The following is a 17,484-nucleotide window of genomic DNA, read 5'->3' as shown; positions in this document are numbered from 1 at the left end:
ACAAAGGTACCATTCTTAGAGTGGTTTAACAATCCATCCCTCTTCCCAGGGAACCCTGAACAAACTTTGTAGCTCTGTGAGGGGAATAGGGGGGTCTCCTCGCAACTCTCAGCACCCTGAACAAACTATGCTTCCCAGGAGTCTTTGGGAGAAGCCGGGACTGTTTAAAGGGGCATGATAATGCTTTAAATGTACAGTATAGTGCTGCTAAGGCCATTAAGGGAATTGGTGAACAGCTTCCCTGGGGTGAACCGGAAACACACACTCCCACAACCAGTTGATAAGATGGGGCACCTCTACTGTTTTTTATCTCTATGTTGCCCTGCCGGGATTTCCCTTCAGCGCCCTGCCCAGGAGGAAGGACGGACTCTGCTGATTGGCCAAGCCTGTCCAGGAGGGGAGGGGCGCCGGCTTGCCATTTTATATATTTTTGCAAGCAGCTGCCTGCTTATTTTTTCTTTTTGCATCTCCTTTTTTTGCAACTTGTGGCTCTTCTGAGCAGAGACTCCTTCACCTTTCCGCCACTGCTTTCCCAGCACAGAGGTAAGTCCCCAGAGGGTTGCGGGCTTTTGGTTCCTATAAACAGTGGTTAGTTTTATCCTTCAGGCAGCTCGGGGGAGAAAATTGTGTCAAAAAATAACTAGGAGTTTCTGTGTATAATGGAATATTGACATCTCACAAGTGACTGGCAGGCGCAGCAGATAAACAGCCACCACCATCCAGCTGATTGTCCCCAGATTCTAGCACTGGGAGATAGACTGCCTCTGATTGTGGAGGCTCCAAAAATCCAACTGGCCCAGTATTCTGTTTCCAATGGTAGCTGGCCAGAAACATCTAAGAAAACCCATGAGAAGGCAAGGCCTTCCTCATTGTCCACCCCCCTTTACTGCATTTGGTCCACTGAAGTATACTGCCTTGACAAGTGGAGGTTCAGTTTGGCTATTCTTGCATAAGAAGAGCCAAGGGGGGTTGCCTCTAATTTCAACAATCTGCTTCCCACAATGGACCAACCAGAAGCCTCCAGCAAGCCTGTGATGAAGGCATGAAAGATGATGGCTTGCTTCCCTGTTGACAGTCCCCAGCATCAGATATACCACCTTGGGATATGGAGGTTTTGTTCAGGCATCGAGGCTAATATGAATCTGAACAAGCAAGGATGGGGAGCCTGTAGCTCTCCAGATATTGTTGAACTACAACACCAAACTTCCCTTACCTGGGGGGGGTGATGGAGTCCAGCAACATCTGGAGGGCCACAGATTCCTTGTCACTGCAATTAACCTGTTATCTCCCTGCGACTGATGCCTTTTCTCCATAGGCATGTGAGCCAGGCTCTCCTGGCCTTATGGAAGGCTCTGAAAGGGGCTCAGACCAGAGCTTGAAAGATTACTTTTAAAAAGTAATAAATTACAGTTAGTTACATGGCCCCCCAAAAATAGTAATTACCGTTACAATTACAATTGCTCTGAAAGTAACTGATTACTTTACTTTTACTCAAAAGTAATTGCTACAATTACATTTTAGTTACTTTTTTTAAAAAAATGCCTACAAGGTGCTGGCCTTGGCTGCTGCACATTTAAGTAGCCTAAAACAACATTAAAAATAAGCACACGCACACAGAGGGTAGTAGAATTTTTTTTTATCCATAAGATTAACAGAACGCATAACAGAATCTCACATCCCCTCACCCCACCCCCAGCAATGATGATACCCCCCACACATATTTTTTGTATATATATATTGCCTCCAGCTCTTTTCTCCTTCCACTCCTGTCAATTTTTAAACAATTGTTTTCTCCACCCCGTCTCGCTCTCCACCTCCTCCCTCGGCGCCTCCTAAGCACCCATACAGCATGAAGGAAGAGCAACACTGCACAGAAACCCAACTTGAAGCACATGATTTTTATTCACAAATCAGTGGAGCTGAAGACTTCCCCTGCTCTCCCCCAAGTAATGCGCAAAAGTAATGCTGGAAACATTACAATTACTCCTCAAAAGTAATGAAGTTACTGCTCGTTCTATTACCAACAAAATGTAATGAAGTTACCCACTCGTTACTCAAAAAAGTAATAAATTACAAGTAATTCGTTACTTGTAACTAGTTACTTCCAAGCTCTGATGCAGCCTAATATAGCATTTGCCTTTTTTGCAGCCACATCACACTGTTGGGTCATATGCAAATGATCAATCCATTCTCAGCAAACTTGGACACGATCCCATTTCTTACCTCCCAGATTAAAAACCAGGGAAATTCACTAATAGGCAAAAAACCTTGCGGTTTAAGAATGTAGCTATAGCCCACAGCTATTTCTATCAAACTTTAAAAAGCAGGGAAATTGGGCAGCTATAATGAATGTACCAGGGGAGCAGGAGACCTGACCTCCTCTCTGAGATATTGGACTGCCCTGCACATTGGTCAAAATGCAAACACAATTTGGGTTGGTCTTTCACAGTCCAATCCACTTGCTGTGTAGCTTGCAAGAATTTGGTAAAATGTGCCTCTGAGCATATGGTGAAACCAGGAATCTCTAATAATCTGCTTTCCCAAGATCAAATAGTGAAAAATATATTAATCAAAAGATTGTAAAACAATACCAAATTAATTATCTGCGCTCATGCATTAGCCAATTTTGGCACAGAAAAGAGCTCAGGAATTTGCAGCATGGTGAACTTGACCTTTTCCAAATTTCCCTACACACAGTTCTGCTTTAATGCCTGTTGTGTGTGAATGAGGGAAAGAAATCCATTTTTCCTTCATCACTTTTCAAGGGCTCAAATTGCTTGGGGCTAGGATGCTTGGGGATTCTCTATCACCAATTTGGCTGCATGAGAATCAACATTCACAGCCTGAATATCAGAAATATGATGGTGACGTGAGAGAATAAGAGCACCTTTAAAGATCCAATTTAAATTATCTCAATAATCCTTAAAACCACCATGTAAGTTGTACTGTTTTCTTTACATTACAGAAGGGGAACTGAGCTACAGTTCTAAACTTACTTTCCTGGCCCCATTCTCACTCAACCCAATGATACTTCCAGTCCAAGTAAACAGACAGGATCAGGCTATAACACATGAGGGAATAAGTACCATTGAACACTTTGAGATTTATTTCTTAGTAAACATATAGATTGCACTACACACGTAGTTACAGTGGATAGTTGCTGAAAGGTACCAACCTACCCTAGTGTGTTTTTGTAAGTGAAAACCTCACAACTCATACTCTTTAGGCCGGGAACAGGGAACCTTTTGCTGTCTAGATGTTGCTGGGCTCTAGCTCCCATAAGCCCCTGCTAGAATGACCAATGATCAGTGATGATGGGAGTTGTAGTCTAATAAGATCTTGCAAGACACCTGTTTTAGGCTGTAATCCTACACACCTTTACCTGGGAGTAGGAAGTCATTGAGTCTTACCTCTGAGTAAACATGCATAGAATGTGGCACTTGAGCACGATGAATTTTAGACAGGGTAGCTTTTTTCACCCCTGAAGGACAAGCTACATCTCCCCAGCTTCCTATTTTGTGCAGTTTTAAAGATGCCTGAGCATCTTTTATTATTATTATTCAAGATTAAAATTACTGTTTTAAAGTAGAGAACAGTGATTGCTTTCTGATTCATTTATTAAGGCTGTTATCAAGCTTATCATGTTGGAAATAACATCCATGACACTAAACGTTTTTCTTTTCGTCATGCATCTGTTGGAAAGCCAAATTTAGGACTTTATAAATAGCTCAAGATCACCCTGCTTAACACACCAGAAGACTTGGCTTGTTTCTCTGTATGTAAGCTGACTCTATGGTAGGAAATTTTCATCTACAGAAGTAAGAGGTATGAGCCTTAAATTTAAACGTTTAAAAGGTACGAGTTCTAAGTTGCAGCTTAAAGAATGCACATTTTATATACAGTAAAGTAATTGATAGCAACAGCTTGGGTTTTGTTTGGGGAGGGGGCTGGTACTTCTGAGAAATATTAAAGGCCTTTTATAGCATTAAAATTGTACTGACAATAACATTAGAAAATATATTCTAGAGCTGCTTTAAGAATTATTATGTACTTTCATAATTTTGTGTGTGCATAATTTATAGAAAATGACACACTTCTAATAAAAATCCCTAATTTACTAGACTTATTAAAAATAAATCAGATTTTTGTTCTAAATTTGGAAACACACATGATTTGTTTAATAGTAAGAAAGAAATGCTATGTGGCATAATTGTTGTGTTAAATATTTTTGATAAATGAAGGCATCAGACGGAAGCAGATTAATTTGATTATAGGATATTGTTTGAGATTTATAAATATGTGGGGAGGATTATGAACTCCAAAGGAAATACTGATCAAATTTAAAAGCTTTCCTTAGAAAGTTGTTCTTGTATGGGTTTACCTTTTCTTTTTCTCTATGAATTTAGAGCAAGGGTGGGGAACCTTCGGCCTTCAAATGTTGCTGGACTATAGTTCCCATCATGCCATACTACTGGCTCTCCTGGCTGAGATTGATGGGAGTTGGAGTCCAACATCTGGAGAACCATAGGTTCTCTACCCGATTTAGAGGCTAATCAGATATTCTATAGCCCTCAACCAGTCTACAGCCAGACACTTAACCATTCTACAGCTCTGCCCCGTCCCCACTTCAGTTCATTGTCCCCTTACAACTCCTGTTACCACATGACAGAATCATAGAAAATTAGAGTTGGAAAGGTTGTTTTTACTTAAGATACAGCCCTATAGCCACTTAGCAGAGAGTAAGCCCCATTTAACTTAACTACGTCTGAGTAGACATGCACAGGATTGCCCTCTACACCATTTAAATAAATATCTCACTCTGCCCATGGACTCATGGTGTTTTACAGCAATCTCATCTATACCTGCCTCTCTTCCCAACAAGCTCACAATCTGCCGCCTTGGGCTCCTACTGGGAGGAAGGGCGGAATTATAAATCTAATAAATAAATAAATAGATAAAAGTTTGGGTGACTTGAGAAGACTTTGACTGAAGGGCAGAGTATACATTTTTAAAATAACAAGCATCAGTGAGCAAATAGAAAATAATTTATTTCCATTCAGTAGTGTTCTCTTGTACCTGTTACTCCATTTCCCCCAAAATGCAGCAATCTCTTGCCATGGACACTGTGTCCATCTCATTGGGTTGCCATATGTCCTGATTTATGGAGGACGGCCCTCTGCTTTGAAAGACTGCTGGGCCCAAGTCTAGTTTCAAGATAAAAGAGCCATAGGAAGGAAGAGAGCAGGTGGGGGCTGAAAGTTGCCCATCAGCATTTAGTCACAGATTTCCCACTGGGTAGATGTACTGCATTTCTATTTTCTTTACAGCAATTATCTCTATATTTGCATCTATACATATAAATTAGCATATGCACACTTTATGCAAATCTCCGTCTTCTTTTTTGGTGATGCATTTTCTCCTTTTTGTCCACCCTACCGTCATACAATTCTCAGACTGTAAGAAGACCTACTGAATGGAAAATAAGCAGAACTCAAGGAGTCCTTCCCCTGCCCTCTCTTCCTACAATATTAGAAAAGCTTGTATCTTACCTGGTCCTTAATATCTTGCTTCAAAAGGGAAAGGCCCTATTCTAGCTCATGAATCAGGAACAGATAGAGATGGCATTGAGAACAGTCTTCATTGCTGTTTTCTTTCTGTCTCTCACCCACAGGGCAGTTGGAAATTCTCTATGAATTTGTTGAATTGTTTTTACAGCAGCAGCTGGTGGCTCCATGTCAGTGGGGCAATGGAATCCAGCCCAGGTTTTGGTCTGTACATAGAGCCACCAGCCCCCACTGTGTTTTTACAAGGTGGGGTAGTGACTTGTGCCAGGGGCCATCACCACAACTTGTTAATAAGTTTTTAAAAAACTAAAAAGTCTAAATTAACCTAAAAGTCTAAATTAATCTAATGCTAGTTTCACTAAATAACCCTTAGTTCTATTATTCCTGTAGAGAAAAATACCTGTCTTTCCTCTCTGCTGTGTCCATGATTTTATAGACCTCTCCATAGATTCACTATAGAATACAAGAGTTTAGCAGCAACATCATTTGGATTCACTGCAACATTGCATGAACAAATGCTTTTAATCCCAGAGAAAATGGGCAGTGTAAAAGTAAGCCTGGGTTTCTAACTCCTGCTCCAAAAGATACATCTATCAAACCTTTATCATATTTCAGACTTCATCGTTGCTAAAGAAATCTTTTCCACCTCCTCTTCAGTATGTCAAACTTCGAGCAATTTGATATAGATTTTTACCAGTCAGACTACATCACTGATAACCAAGGACAAGGTTATCACGAGCCTGGAGACTCTGGAAACGTATATGGAAGCAATAGGTAAGTGTCTGAAATGGGATGAATTTACTGATGTAATTTTAACATTGCATTTCAATTGCGATAAATAACAGTGTGTGTGTTTAAAAAAAGGAGTGTTCCTGCCTTTAGAATTTCATGAGACTTATCAGCCAGTTGCATTAATAATGAAACAAAATACATTAAAATGTATGGTGGAGATATTTTATAGCCCTTTTACCTAAAAAAAAGAGTAGTAATATAGATTTAGAATAAGATCCCCTGTCATTATTTTTTCAAGATTAATCTCTATGTCAGAAGAAATATGTATCTTGAATGCAGTCGTAGCAATGCCTTTTTCTTTTCTTTTTTTCTGGACACATGCAGCTGCCTCCCAGTCCATGCATCCTGTGGCTAAAAATACATATTTACCAACTTTTCAAACATTACAAAAAGTATACCTTTTTCCCAATATGGAGTGTCTGATAATGCACTGTGTGTCCATGTGATAGATGCCCATCAAGAATGGAGGAACCTGAGGTCCAGAGCCTGAATGGGGTCCTCTACGTTTCTCTGCCCAGCACTCAGGACTGTCCCAAGGTCATGCCTACTCCATGGGCCATGCCCCTTCACTGTCTCTTCTCCACACCCTCCTCAAGTGCTTCTGCCTGGCCGGCTGCAACATGTCCTTCAACTGTGATAATCCATATTGCATGCCTGAATGAAGGGTCTGTGTCTGTAGAGACTTCTTGACTTTTGGGGGGTGGGCGGGTGACTGGAATGTGGTCTAGTCAGTGCACAAGGATAAGAGTCACATCCATTGTTCCGCCCACTTTTTGCCTTGGTCCCACCCACCATTGGCATACAGAAGGTGGCCCGTGATATAATGCAGCTCTTGGACTGAAAAAAGGGTTCCCTGTCCCTGGACTAGGACTACCACTTTTTTTAAATTCCACCACAGGTTGGCTCACAGACAGTGATACAGGGGAGCTGCTTCTCTGTAGCTTCTTCTGATGCTACTCCAGCAAATGTGTACATGTAGAACTACATGGCTGGGAGCATGACGGTTCCTTCCCCAAAACTATATTACGCAGACGGGAAGATGACATTTATAGAGGAAAGGAACCTCATCGCTAGTCCTGTCCATGTGATACCTTCGTGCTCACATTACTGGAGTGATATTATTATTTTCATTTGTCAGTCCCCTAATACCAAGTGGTCTCTAGGCGGCTTACAACAGATTTAAAACAAGAATCATAGATAAAAACACGCACAGTCAATAAAATATAAAACTCTTCAGTGTAGTAAAAGCCAAATGCAGACATACCTAGTAGCCAATAGAAACCCATCAAATAAACAAGAATTATTGGGACAGCACACATCAAGGACCAAAGGCCTGAGTGAAGAGGAAGGTCTTCACCTGACGCCCAAAAATTGATAGAGATGGTGCCAGGCATGTCTCCCTAGGGAGAGCATTCTATAGCCGGGGGGGGGGCACCACTGCAAAGGCCTGTTCTTGTGTTGCCATCCTCCGAGCCTCCTGTGCGAGGGCCTCTGATGACAAACGCAGGGTCCGGGTCAGTTCATACAGGGAGACGCAGTCCTTGATGTGGGAAGAAGCCACATGGAAGCGGCTCCCACACTGCAGTTGGTAAGGCTGAATCAGACTGGATCAATATATTTTGTTGGGGATCCAGAACAGGTGGAATGCTCTAACTCAAAGATGGAGAACCTTTTTCAGCACAAGGGCTGAATTCTGTTTTAGGAAGGTCACAGGCCAGCGATGGGCAGGGCCAGAGGCAACAGTGGGTGGAGCAACTAATGTAACTGTTACTTTTGTAGAGTAGGCTTGTTTCTGTACACGCTCATGTACCCCTCTCTGTCCTCCTTCCAGAGAAGCAAGAGGCGTTATCAAAGGTCAAGGGCACCTTCCAGCCAGGCAAAAAAACAGTTGAGAAACAGGGGCAGTGTATGGGGGCGTGTCCTGGGGGAGTTCTAGGAACCAGAGAGAGAGCCCTGCAAAACCACCCTCAGGCCGGAGATTCCCCACCCCTGCCATAAGTTATAGGGGGCTGCTCTTTTGCCAGCTTTTCCAAATTATGGAGGGGTTGACCAATACATGCAAGTTCTGAAATGTTTTCATATGTAACATCCAGTCAGACCTAATCTAGACTTCCCTGCTTTGAGGAACAGGCCCTTCCACTCTGGCAGCAGCGCTTTTCCTTTCTTTTCCTTTCCATGGCATATCATTTTCATTGTAGAGCTTGGACAGGTGCCTCACCAGAATCAGATGCATTTGCTTCTCCAGAAAGGGCTTCATCTTCTCAGCAGTACACAGGCCAGATTTTTCAACCAGCATGTGCTTCTGAATTTCCATCTAATGGCCCTTACCCTGATGGCTTTGATGAAGAACCTCCTTTGCTGGAAGGTACAGAGCTAAAACACTTAATTACACTTTTTCCCATGTTCTGGCAGTTTATGCGTAGAGCAGAACCTGTTGATACTCATCACAAATGTCTGTGGTGTCAAGGAAGTCATTTCCCTCCCCAAAATTTCAGAAACATTTAATGATAACGTGTGTTCTATTTGGCCAACATGCCATAAAATATATATTACTAACGAGAAGTTGTATAAAAGAGGGGAAGAACTCCTTCGAGGTTGGAAACATATCTACCTGGAACTGAACCCCTTTCTGGCATTCCAACAAGAGAAGCCCACATTTCTCCACATAACATTACACAATGATCCTCTATAGGGCTGATGCTGTCGTTAGGCAAAATGTGGCTGCTGCCTCAGGAGTTGTAGCCAGGGTAGTATTGTGTGTGTCACCTGCCCTGCCCTGCACCTTCTAACCTAGCCTCCTGCCCTCAGGTGTGGCAAAGGATACTGTCCTATTAGCAGTGCTGAAGTACAATTCAATTAGCAATCCAGTTGACTTCTATATGTGGAACGGTGAGGAGGAAGCATCTTGTCTTTCACCTCCAGCACAAAAAATGTCTTTGGGCAACTGTGGCCCTCTACAATTGCAAACCTCTCCGCAGCTTCCATTGCTTGGAAGCTGAAGGCAAGATTTTACTCCATCACTTGGATCCATTATGGTAGGTTTCTTCATGCTAAAATTAAGAAGCCGATCACAAGCTACTAATGGATATTACATAATATCCAAAATATGAAATTATGCATTGGTATTAAAATTCCTTTTCTCCTAAATGAACAAATAGAAGCCAAACTAAAAGTTATTCAAGCTTGCATTCGGTATGTGTTAAATCGCTTCCCCCACCCATTTCAAATTGCCCTATGCACAGAATTGTAACTTAGCTGATCATAGCGCAGTCAAATTTTAAGGTAAAAAGTATGTTTAAAAGCAATAGTCAATACTAGGCTGCTAAATAAGAAAGAGGGAAAAAACTGCTTAATTTGCTGTCATGCATTTGTAACACAGACACATGTTTATATCTGAAAGGGCAGCACCACAATTTGCATGAAAAATAAAGGTGATAACTCATTTTTATGGCACATACATCATATCCTTTACTACCTCTAGGTGACAGCCTCACAATAAATTTTGTATTCAGATTTCATAGCATTGCCTTTCCCTCTATATTTATACTGCATAATCAGATATCATGTTTAGGTACCTATAATTAATTAACCCTTGTTATAATCTTGTTTACATATCTGGTAATAAATTTGCCAGGTTTTTTTTTTTAATTAAGGTGCCTTGTTCCAAGGCAAAACGTGAGAAAGTTCCTGTTACTGTAACAAAATACTATAGATTCCTATAACACCAACTATGCTAGATTTGAGTAGTAAAAGAGGTTAAAAACCTGCACATAAAATCCCTAGTTGAAGTATTTACACCGCACACTCTGTGTGTTTACTTGCAAATAAGTCTCACTGTGTTCATCGGTGCTTACTCCTAGGTAAGTATGCTACCATGCTATAATTCTGTACCCATGTACCTGAGGTTAAGACTGCCTACAGACCATACATTTAAAGTAATTGTTGTTGTTGCTAAACAAAAACACTAAAAGCACTCTGAAATATTCTTAACAACAAAAAGTATGAGAACTGAAGAATCCTGGAAACTAGTCTGTTGAGGGTGCTGGCAGTTGTAGCTCTATGAGGGGTAAACTACAGTACCCAAGATTCTTTGGGGAAAATAATGTGCTTTAAATATATAGTGTGACTGTGTACACAGCCTCTATCCAAAGGGACAGACATATGTGTAAACACCCATAGGACTGTACTGTTAGAGTACAATCTTTTCATGTTTTCTGAAAGCCTCATGAACTGAACTGCACAGTTTTTATCTCTGCAAGATCCATAAGAGGGCAAAATTAACATCCCTAGTCTGCTTATCTTTCTATCCCAGGGATGGGGAACCTGTGGCCCTCCATTTGTTGCTGAACTACAATTCCCATCATTCCATACCACTGACTATGCTGGCTGGGGCTCAAGTGGCATCAACAGTCTCCCAATTTTATCTCTGCAGTCTTATTAGGAATAGAGACGTTGACTTTGTCAAAGACACCCACGGAGCTTCCTGACTTTACAGGGTCTTACTATGGGCTCCTCTAAATGGTGGTTTAGTGCATGTTTAGTGCTGCTCACATCCCCTTTTAATTTGCATGGTTCAAATGATGTTACTGGCAAACAGAAGGTATCGCACAGTTTTCCCCCTGTAAATCCATACCAACCCAATCCTCTGACAATACAAAAAGGAAAGGAAAAAAGTCTTCACTCTGTATCTCTAGTGCTTGCAGAAGCTGTGTTCTGATGCTTTTAGGTGGGTGTGTCAATCGTTACTCTCTCCACGCCCACTTCCTTCTTCTCCCTTCTTTCATTTCATTTCCTGTAGGCTGAAGAGCACCTTCTAGCTGCTCCCATTCTGCTGGCATTTTTATGTTGCTGCAAATTGTGCCTTACTGTTCTTTTCCCCCTAACTTGTGCACAAAAGTATAACACTCCTCAAATAAAGATTTGTATTTCAGCTGTATTATACCAGTGAAAGTACAAATAATCACACTCCCGGGTTGTTTATTTTAAAAATGAAACTAACTGGAAACCAACCATGCTAAAGACACCGTTTTTACCTCTGTTCTCAGTTTGTACTGTCCACAGTAAGGGCTCAGTGCCAGCTGCAAACACGGTGTTTTCTAGTCACACTTGAGGGAAAGCATTAATCATGCATTTTCCTAAAGACCACACTCTCTAATTTAACATTTCCACTCCCTCTGGTTACCTGGCAACCGAGCATGCTTAGTTTGTTCTACCAGTAAGTTTCATTTGAAAAAACAACCTGGAAGTGTGATTATTTGTATTTTCACTGGTACAATACAGCTGAAATACAAATCTTTGTTTGAGCAGTGTTATGCTTTTATGCACAAGTTAGGGGGGGAAAGAAAATAAAGGCACTGTTTGCAGCAGCATAAAAAGCCTTGCAGAATGGGAGAAAGCAAGCAGAAGTTTCTCTTCAGCCCATGGGAAATGAAATGAATGAATGAGGTGAGGAGGAAGGAGGACATGGAGAGGGGAATGATTGACACACCTACCTAAAACCATCAGAGCAAAGGTCTGCAAGCACTAGAGATACGGAGTGAAGACTTTTTTCCTTCCCTTTTCGGATTATTAGAGGAGTGGGTTAGTACAGATTTACAGGGGGAAACTGTGTGATAGCTTCTGTTTGCCAGTAACATCATGTGAACCATGCGAATTAAAAGGGGATGCAGGTAGCCCCAGACACACAGTAAACCACTGTGTAGATGAGCCCTAGATCAACATGAGGCTGTTATCTTTCAAACAGGTCATTCAGATCCAATGTTTCCATAAGTATAATGGGCACACGAGGGTCTGCACACTCTCAGGTGTGTTTTTTTCCATCTACAACGGTGGGCAGAGCTTGACAAAAAATATTGTTGCAGTTTGTCCCTCCTCTCCATCGCTCCCTGCTCCATTAGCTACAGGATTAAACTGCAATATATGATTACAAGGTCTGTAATAATGAAAACAAATTGGGATTGCTTAGCTCTCTGAGTAGGGTATCCATGTGCTGGGCTTTATTTAAGGGTGTTTGTTAAGGGTGCTGGGAATTGTAGCCCTGAGGGGTAAACTACAGTTCCCAGAATTCTTTGAGGGAAGTAATTGTCACGTCACCACCCTGCCAACACTCCACCTTTAACAGAGGGAGACATGGTTTCCCTTTTCTTCCGCCACCCTTTATAACAAAGCTGCTTTTAGAGACTCTGCCTATTTCCCCCAGCCCAATCCCCCTGGGTATCTTTATGACTCTCAAAGATAACAGCCCTCAGTTGGTCCTCTGTAACCTGCCAAAGTTACTTTCTCAGGTACTTCGCTGCCATCACTGATACTGTTTTCTCCCTTTTTGTTTATGTTTTGCTACCCTTGTATTCTTGTAATAGCTGGCCAAGAACCAGGCGTTTCAAAAGAACAAATAAGTGTATTTGTTTAACAGAAGTTTCTTAAGCAAGATTGTTTACGTTAGTACTCAAGGATGTGCTTTCTACATATGTTCTTTACTTATACAGTTCCAGCAGTCTTTAATGTATTGTCAATTAATATTAAACTGCCTATATAACCTTCTACAACCTCCTAACGCCCAAACTCACCCTCCAGCCCTCTCCCAACAAATGTCAAAACCTATCCTTCTCCATCTTCACTCCCTATCCAGCTGTCAACCAATCACACGCAGCATTCACCAACATTCCATACTCTCATTCCCCCCTCCCAGCTCTCACTACTTACCATACTCACCCTATGAAAACCTCACTTACCATAAACATTGAAATAAATACACAACAATTATTTATGGAACATTTAAATGTGGAACATCACATCAGTGTGCTTCAAATGTGCTTTACATGTATGGTGTGTATGCAGCCTTAGTTAAATTTCAGATTTATAAGCCATTCCACATTCAGAGAATGCCTAAGCAGCTATAAGTAAATTAAGTTAATTCCCCTCTCACCGGGCTGTTCCAGATGACCTGTTCATTGAGCATTCATTCTGATTTGTTTGCAGGGAGGTTAGACACTGCACCAAAGCAAGTCTTGTCTCTCACTCTCCAGAGCACTATCCCGACACTTCCCTTATTGCAAAAAGTCCAAACTTTGGGGGAAGTAGGTTTATTTCACCAGACCTCCCAATCAACTATAATTGCGCAACCTGAATTTGTCGGTTTGTGACTGAATCCCACCCAAAAAATAGCAATAGCCTGGAAGCACCCCCAGCCTTCTCTAACAGACATTCAACTACATCTTAATAAAGCACTCAAAGATCTGGTCACATTGCTGAGAGGAATCAAATCAGTCCTGAGCCTCTTCTTTCTCTAACCTCTCCAAGAGTCAAGCATTGGAGAGACTTGGAAAAATCAGCAAGAGGCAGCAAGGGGGCTTCCTGCTGCATGGTGATGCTAGGCTCTTCTTTCTGTTTTTCCTTCCTTCATACCTCTCTGATAGCTCTGTGCAGCAGGGTTTTATTCTGCTGCAGGAGACACCTGGAGAGCTTTGGGAGGAAAAAACAGCAGGAAGAGACTCATTCCCCTCCCCACTCTCCGCAGCACAATGGGATCTCAAGGTGCTTTCAGCTGACGGTGAACGTCAGTTGGAGAAGGTTGGGAGAGAGGGATTATCTTAATTCGCAGAAAGTTTGGTACTCACACTCCAAACATTAAGCAGCCCAAAATTATTATTGTTATTGTTACTACTATTGTCCTGTACGTATCTGGTCATGTGAGAAACAAATGGAAGTAAGAGTGTGGCAATAGAGGTCACCCATGTGAACAAGGCACTAAGATGCTTCCATGCCAGCAGATGCATAACACAGTAAGGAGAAATAGTGATTCAACCAAAAAGTGCAGGCCTGCATTTTGATGAGGACAACGTTGTGTGGAAACCAAAAAAATTCAGAGCCTGAGCAGTACCGTGTCTACAAGAAACTGCCGCATGGAAGCACCCGAAGTGGTACAGCCCAGCTATGGTTTATTTGCCTCAATAAGAGCTAAAATTCATCCAAGGAAACCTGTCAGGAACTGCTGCACCCCCACCCCACCCTGCTGACCCATCCTCCTGCTGGACCCCATGGTCTCCATCCTCCTCTCTGCGACAGCAGTGTCACCACTGTCCTCCCCTTTCCCCCTTCCTGCCTCCATCACTCTTGCTTTCCCCCCTGCCCCTTCTCTCTCTCTCTCTCTCTCTCTCTCTCATGGTTTCACCATCCCCTCTTGATCTCTGAGAAAGAACCGCAAAGGGCTCCTTCATTATAGACCCAGGCTTTCTGGGTGAGATGGCTAGGAGAATGCCTGTGCCACCACTGTGGTTTACCATGGCAGTTATAAAAACTTTTTTAAACTTGGGGTTCTTTTTTTTTTGTTAACGCTCGGTTTAAAAGGCTTTCCTTGCTGGCACGGGAAACTGCAGCAGCAGCACAGGCATTTTCCTGGCTGTCTGACCCAGAATGCCTGAGAAGGACTCCCTGCCTCTTTCTCAGAGACCAGGTGTCAGATGAGGTGGAGGGCGGTGGAGGCATGTGGCTAGGCAGCTGCCACTATGGGTGAAAACCAGCAGTGAATGAGCGGCAGATATGTCAGGCCAGTGAGGGACCCTTCTGAGCCCAGGGGACCTTGCCCAGCACCTGACTTAGTGAACTGCTGGCTCAAGGCTTGTTGTGGAGGATGCCTGGAACAGGGACAGAGTTCATGAACTCATCCCTGCTGCTCGCCCAAATCTCCCCAAATCCTGTTCTCCCCAAATCCTTGGACAGGGCTAGACAGTCTGAACCTGTTTATGTTTTCTGAGATTTCTGAAGCAGCCTGAGGCTTTGGGAGCAGCACCTGCTTAATATTGAAAGAGTCCTGTAATTCTCTGAGTCTGCCCAATTCAGCTCAGAATTCGTCCAAATCAAATGCACCCCCCCCCCCGGTCTGAACTCCTGATTGTACACCTAGAAGGTCTCCACAGTGTGCAACTGGTAGGCTGCATTTAGCTTGCTGGATCCCTATGAGCTGAGGCCTACAGTACTGAGTTTTCCTGTCACATACCCTGAGGCTGTAAACACACTAGTCACCTGATCAAAATGTTTCCATTAACCATATCTGGAGGGGGAATGGGCTGATCTGCCGATCAGTAGTGAAATCTCATTGAAGCTGAATTTTTTTTAAACAAAACAAAACACTGAAGCTGCTGCCACCAGGTTTACAGTAAAAGGGGGCGGGTGCCCCTGTTTTCAGAAGACAGAGGTGGAGACTACCCAGGAGTGTTTCTACCCAGTCTCTGAAGCAAGGAGTCTCTCTATAGCCACTTTATTGTCTGTCAAAATCGGTGACCAGTTTATGAAAAGAAAGCAGTATCTTGTACAATGGGTCCTTAAGGCAAATTATTATTCAAATTAGTGAAAGAAGCATGGACATAAAGGGCATGTCCATCAGCATCCATATTAGAATAAGTCTGATTTCATCCACATAATGCATTGGGTACAAAAGAAACAGCATGCAATCAGGGCTATTGTGCTCATGGTCTGCTTGTGGGCTTCCCATGGGCATCTGGTTGGCCAATGTGAGAACAGGATGCTGGACTAGATGGGCCTTCAGTCTAATTCAGCAGGGATCTTCTTAGCAGTGTTTTTAAAGTTATTTGCTCAGTTATTTAAAGTTTGTTTTATGGGGGGTGAATGTGTGTGTGTGTGTGTGTGTGTGTGTGTGTGTGAGAGAGAGAGAGAGAGAGAGAGAGAGAGAGCAAAACAATCTGAGGACTATGCTGACATCTGATTTACATAGTTTCTCCTTTCATAACTGTGTAATCAATACTTTCCAATTAAGTCTTGGCTACAAAACATGAGTCATTAGAATAATTTGTCAACAGCCAACTGACTGTTTTGTTATTTTAAAGTGAACTATTATACTGAGGGGTTTTTTTGTTGTTGTTGTTTTGGATAATGAACAATTCTGAATCCTCCCCCCCCCATCTGTTTCAGAGCTAGGGATCAACTTTGATCACATCTGGCAAAAAACATTAACAGTCCTAAACCCAATGAAGCCAGCAGATGGCAGCATTATGAATGAGACAGATCTGACAGGGCCTATGGTTTTCTGCTTGGCCCTTGGAGCAACGCTGCTACTGGTACAGTATAGGACAAACTACAGACATTCTAATAACAACAATATCTGCAGATCAATGATTGTGGGACAGCAACGATATTAGGCTTGTACAGAGAATAGATCTAATTAAAAGACCCACATAAACCATATCAAGAAATCTCACCCTTCTTTGCCCACAGCTTATCAAACTGAAGTTATTAAAGGGACAGAATACAAAGTGACTTATCATAAACAATTTAACTTTCAGATGGGATTTATTTAGATCTAAATGAAAATAGGTGCAAAGGATTGTTGATCAGTGTGTACTGCAGAGTGGGAAAACCTGTGGCCTTCCAGGTGTGGTTGGATTCCAACTCCTATCAGCCCCATCCACCATAGTTTAAGGATGGGATCTGCTGGCCAATGCCAGTTTGAAGGCATTCCATCGACCTAACAGGCTGACTTGAGTTCATTCTTTATCCACTAGTCTCTGCTTTTATCAATCTTTGGGGGGGGGGGGTTGCTAAAAAAAAAATCAATATTAATGTCAATATTTTTAAAGGAAGTGTCATATTTCCTTTAAAAATATTGATATTTCAAAGAAAATATCAATATTTTAAAGGAAATATTGATAAATTATCATTCTTACAATCAATGTTTAGAGAGGTAGATTTTTTAAAAAAAAATCTGTTTTCACAAATAGCTGTGAAAACTCACTATGTTAAAATCGTATCCTCAGTTATTGAGAATAAGCAAATTAATGGAAAATGTGACACCAAATCCAAATAGCGCAGACTTCTAGCACATCCCTAGCATAGTCAATGGCAGAAGTGGCTTGCTGGGTGTGGCAGAGCCTCCGTGCTAACCTCCCAGCAGGTGGGTCATTGTTGCTTACTAGGAGAGAGAGGGGAGAAGCAGCGGGGAGGTCCATATGTTGCAAATGTACTGGCAGGAACAACACATTGGCTTCACTGATGCGTTTCCACTGCCTTGACCTCCCCACTGCCTCACCCCACCCCTCTCCCTCCCGGTAAGAAATAGCGACTCATCTGCCAGGAAGCTAGGGCAGTGCCTTCGTCCCATCCAGCAAGCTGCTTT

The 17,484-nt window shown here is 42.3% G+C and overlaps 1 protein-coding gene across 9 annotated transcripts in view; it reads left to right on the top strand.

The window, feature by feature from the left end:
• The first annotated feature begins 353 nt into the window (after positions 1–353).
• YIPF7 (Yip1 domain family member 7) overlaps positions 354–17,484 on the top strand; it is an 83,256-nt gene continuing 66,125 nt past the window's right edge. For 2 of the 9 annotated variants that reach the window (XM_061584234.1, XM_061584233.1), the window contains exons 1-6: positions 376–543; positions 3,704–3,825; positions 6,180–6,338; positions 6,806–7,021; positions 8,555–8,721; positions 16,284–16,429. In XM_061584234.1, the coding sequence (XP_061440218.1) occupies positions 6,223–6,338; positions 6,806–7,021; positions 8,555–8,721; positions 16,284–16,429 (645 nt within the window). In that variant the 5' untranslated portion in view covers positions 376–543; positions 3,704–3,825; positions 6,180–6,222. Of the gene's footprint in view, positions 544–3,703; positions 3,856–6,179; positions 6,339–6,805; positions 7,022–8,554; positions 8,722–16,283; positions 16,430–17,484 lie in introns of all 9 variants that reach the window. The other 7 variants (XM_061584230.1, XM_061584238.1, XM_061584231.1 and 4 more) reach the window with 6 other exon arrangements.

This window comes from Rhineura floridana, chromosome 9 (genome assembly GCF_030035675.1).
Source record: "Rhineura floridana isolate rRhiFlo1 chromosome 9, rRhiFlo1.hap2, whole genome shotgun sequence".
Taxonomy (NCBI): Eukaryota; Metazoa; Chordata; class Lepidosauria; order Squamata; family Rhineuridae; genus Rhineura; species Rhineura floridana.
This window is presented reverse-complemented; position numbering and strand designations above follow the sequence as displayed.